The sequence below is a fragment of the Micromys minutus genome, assembly GCF_963924665.1.
Source record: "Micromys minutus genome assembly, chromosome: 3".
Classification (NCBI taxonomy): Eukaryota; Metazoa; Chordata; class Mammalia; order Rodentia; family Muridae; genus Micromys; species Micromys minutus.
This window is the reverse complement of record NC_137972.1, coordinates 29,696,039-29,699,034: the sequence shown is the minus strand read 5'-3', so window position 1 is coordinate 29,699,034 and position 2,996 is coordinate 29,696,039. Positions and strand designations below refer to the sequence as shown.

At 45.0% G+C, this 2,996-nt stretch overlaps 1 protein-coding gene across 1 annotated transcript; it reads right to left on the bottom strand.

The window, feature by feature from the left end:
• Nucleotides 1–1,587: 1,587 nt before the first annotated feature.
• LOC308419126 (olfactory receptor 6C75-like) lies at nt 1,588–2,520 on the bottom strand (the record flags this gene model as incomplete). Its single annotated transcript, XM_080914708.1, has 1 exon — nt 1,588–2,520. One exon carries the CDS (start codon nt 2,518–2,520, stop codon nt 1,588–1,590), a length of 933 nt encoding a protein of 310 aa, XP_080770834.1.
• Between the last annotated feature and the right edge of the window lie 476 nt (nt 2,521–2,996).

The window sequence follows — 2,996 nt, the reverse complement described above, 5'->3', positions numbered from 1 at the left end:
GACAAAAAAATTTAATCAAAGTATTAACAAAAAAAAAAAAAAAAAAAAAAAAAAAAAAAAAGGATATCTACAAACACTCCAGGTCCCATTTCCAAAATATCAGCTTTAGGGGGAGCCTATCACTAAAGCAAACAGAAAGCTGGATTTTATTTCTGTCCACAGAATTAATGTGTCTTTGATAGATAAGTTCAAGTTATTAACATGTAAAGTTATTACAGGGTGTGTGATAAATACATTATTATTTGAGTTCTGTTCATGTACTTGGAATTATTTCATTTCTTTTGCTTTGTGTGGTATCTTCGTAGTCCTCTCTTCAGTCTGAAAGGTGACTTTCAATATTCTCTGTAGGGCTGGTTTGATGGACATGCATCCTTCCACCTGTTTGTATTATGGAAAGGTTAACTTCTTCCTTTCACTGTGGCAGGTAGTTACTCTGGGTTGGCGGTGATGGCTCTTCCTGGTTGCTAACTTGATTACATCTGGAATGAACTACAATCCAGAAATGGGGGCACACCTGTGATCCAGATTTGAGACTGGAAGATACTGGTTTCAAACCTGGATCTAGGCACGGAGATCTTGAGGTATAGCAGCCATGTAAAGCTTAGGCCCTGGCAAGGTAGTACATGCCTTCAATCCTAGGAGACTGGGGCAACCAGAACTCTTGAGTTCAAAGCCAGACTGGGACAAAGCAAGTTCCAGATCCAAGCATGGTGGTACACACCTTTAATCTGGGCCACACCTTCTGCTGGACATAAGGACAATGGAAGAAGAAAGGCTCACTCTTCTTCACCTGCTTGGACTGACCTGCCAGCACATCTGTTAGAGCCTCCCTCTTATTCCAGCTTATACAGAAGACCAGGTGAAACACCCAGCCTCGTGGACTGAGCAGCTTTAATTTTGTGTTTTTTATGTGTCCTTCATATTTTTGGTGGAGGTTATGATTGTACTTTTAAACTGTTTCCTGGATGCATCTAGGTAACTCTCATCAGAGAGCTAGTGGGTTTCAGGTGGGACACACTGTCTTGTCCTTTCATGATTTTTGTGGTTTTGTGATGTGAATGTCATTCATTGGACCTGTGTTTGGGGTGAGGATCTAGCCTGTTTCAGGTTGGGCAGAAACCCATGTGCATCTAATATAGAAGCTGCTATATTGGGTCTAGGCCTGCCAGCATCGAGGTGGGACATGGGCAGTCTGGAGTCGGGGAGGTGGGTGTGGAAGCTGAATTTCCAGAACTGGGCCTGGGACTACTGGGACGGCAGGAGCAGGGCTGGTTCTGAGACTCACTGGGAAACACCATACAGAGATGTGTGTTCAGAGCTAGGCCCAGGAACACGAACATGGCGTAGCCTAAGAAACAGAGAAGCTCTGTCTTGAAAAGCAGAAACACAGGTACAAAGGTAAAGTTGATTGAAATATGTGGAACAGGCAAACACACTACATTAAAATGTATTTTACAAGGTGACAAACACCTGCATTTTATGGAGCTATTTACAAGGAAGGTTTGTGAATTCTGTGACTCTCAAGTGCTGATGATTAAAATGGAGAAAACATAATTTCTGAACACTAAAAGAACATGTGACCCTTTCCTATCCCGATATTTTTATTCTGCACAGAGTCTCCCTCAGTGCCTGGTGGACCTGCTTGTTGCGCAGGGTGTAGATGACGGGGTTCAGAAGGGGTGTCACTACCGTGTTCACAAGAGCAGCCTCTCTGTTGGACTCAAGCCTACTTGTTTGCCTTGGTTTCACATATATAAATAAACAGCTGCTGTACATCAGAGAGAGGACGATGAGGTGCGATGAGCAGGTGGAGAACGCTTTCTGTCTCTCCTTGGCCGACGGGAGATGCACCAGCGTGACTACGATGTTGCTGTATGCTGTGACCGTTATGGTGAGAGACAAGAGAAGGATAATCAAAGCCAGGGAAAACGCCAGAGCTTCAGCTGATCTGGTGTCAGAGCAGGAGAGATTAATCAGAGGGCTGAGGTCACAGAAGAAGTGTGGGATGACGTGGGGGCCGCAGAAGGATAACCGTGATACCGTCACTAGTAGCCACGTGATCAAAGTAAAGGTCACAACAAGGCAGGCCATGGTTAGGATGATGCAGGTCCTCAGGTCCATGATGGTAGGATAGTGCAGAGGCTTGCATATAGCCACACACCTGTCCACTGCCATCACAGCTATGAGAAGAAAACCAAATGCCCCAATACATAGAAAGACGAAGGCTTGTATGAAACAGGCAGCAAAGGAAATTGTTTGTTTCCCTAAAAGAAATATAACCAGCAACTTGGGAATCACGGTGCTCGTAAAACAAGACTCCCCAAAGGAGAAAACACCTAGGAAAAAGTACATGGGGCTTTTCAGACGGGCACTGGTGCAGACAATGGAGACGATGAGGACATTTCCAGTGATGGAGGCCAAGTAGGCCAGCAGGTTCAGTGAGAAGAGAAGCCTGCCCAGGTGCTGGGCAGCAGGGAATCCCTCCAGGATAAATTCCTGGACAGCTGTCCCGTTTTCCATTCCCACTGTCTGAGACAACTTATGGTAAAGAGATCACAGATAGCCAGAGGTGTTCTCACAGTGAGGTCATTCAGCAGCCCGTTCAAGGTGTGGTGAAGACAGAATTTTGGCATGGGCCTGTGTGTTCCTGAGTTTAACTATAGTATCAGAATCATTGGCATATTATTCTTTGGTCCGGACATAGCTATCACCACCCTCACCACCTACATTACTATACTGGCCACCTGACGTCAGCAATCTCTCTGTCCCCACAATATTATGAGTATTAGGTTCCTGCCACCCCTGTGTCACCTGGAGGAGAGATCAAAGCTTTCAGAGTCTCAGAGATATTAAAGCCTGCACTCTAACTGGGCCTTCCTGGAATCCAATATTATGACAATGTATTTTTAGTGCACCCCACTTATGTTTGTTTATTGTTACTTTAACTGTGTGGAGGGATGTATACGGGGGAAAGAGGACAATTTGTAGGAGTCAGT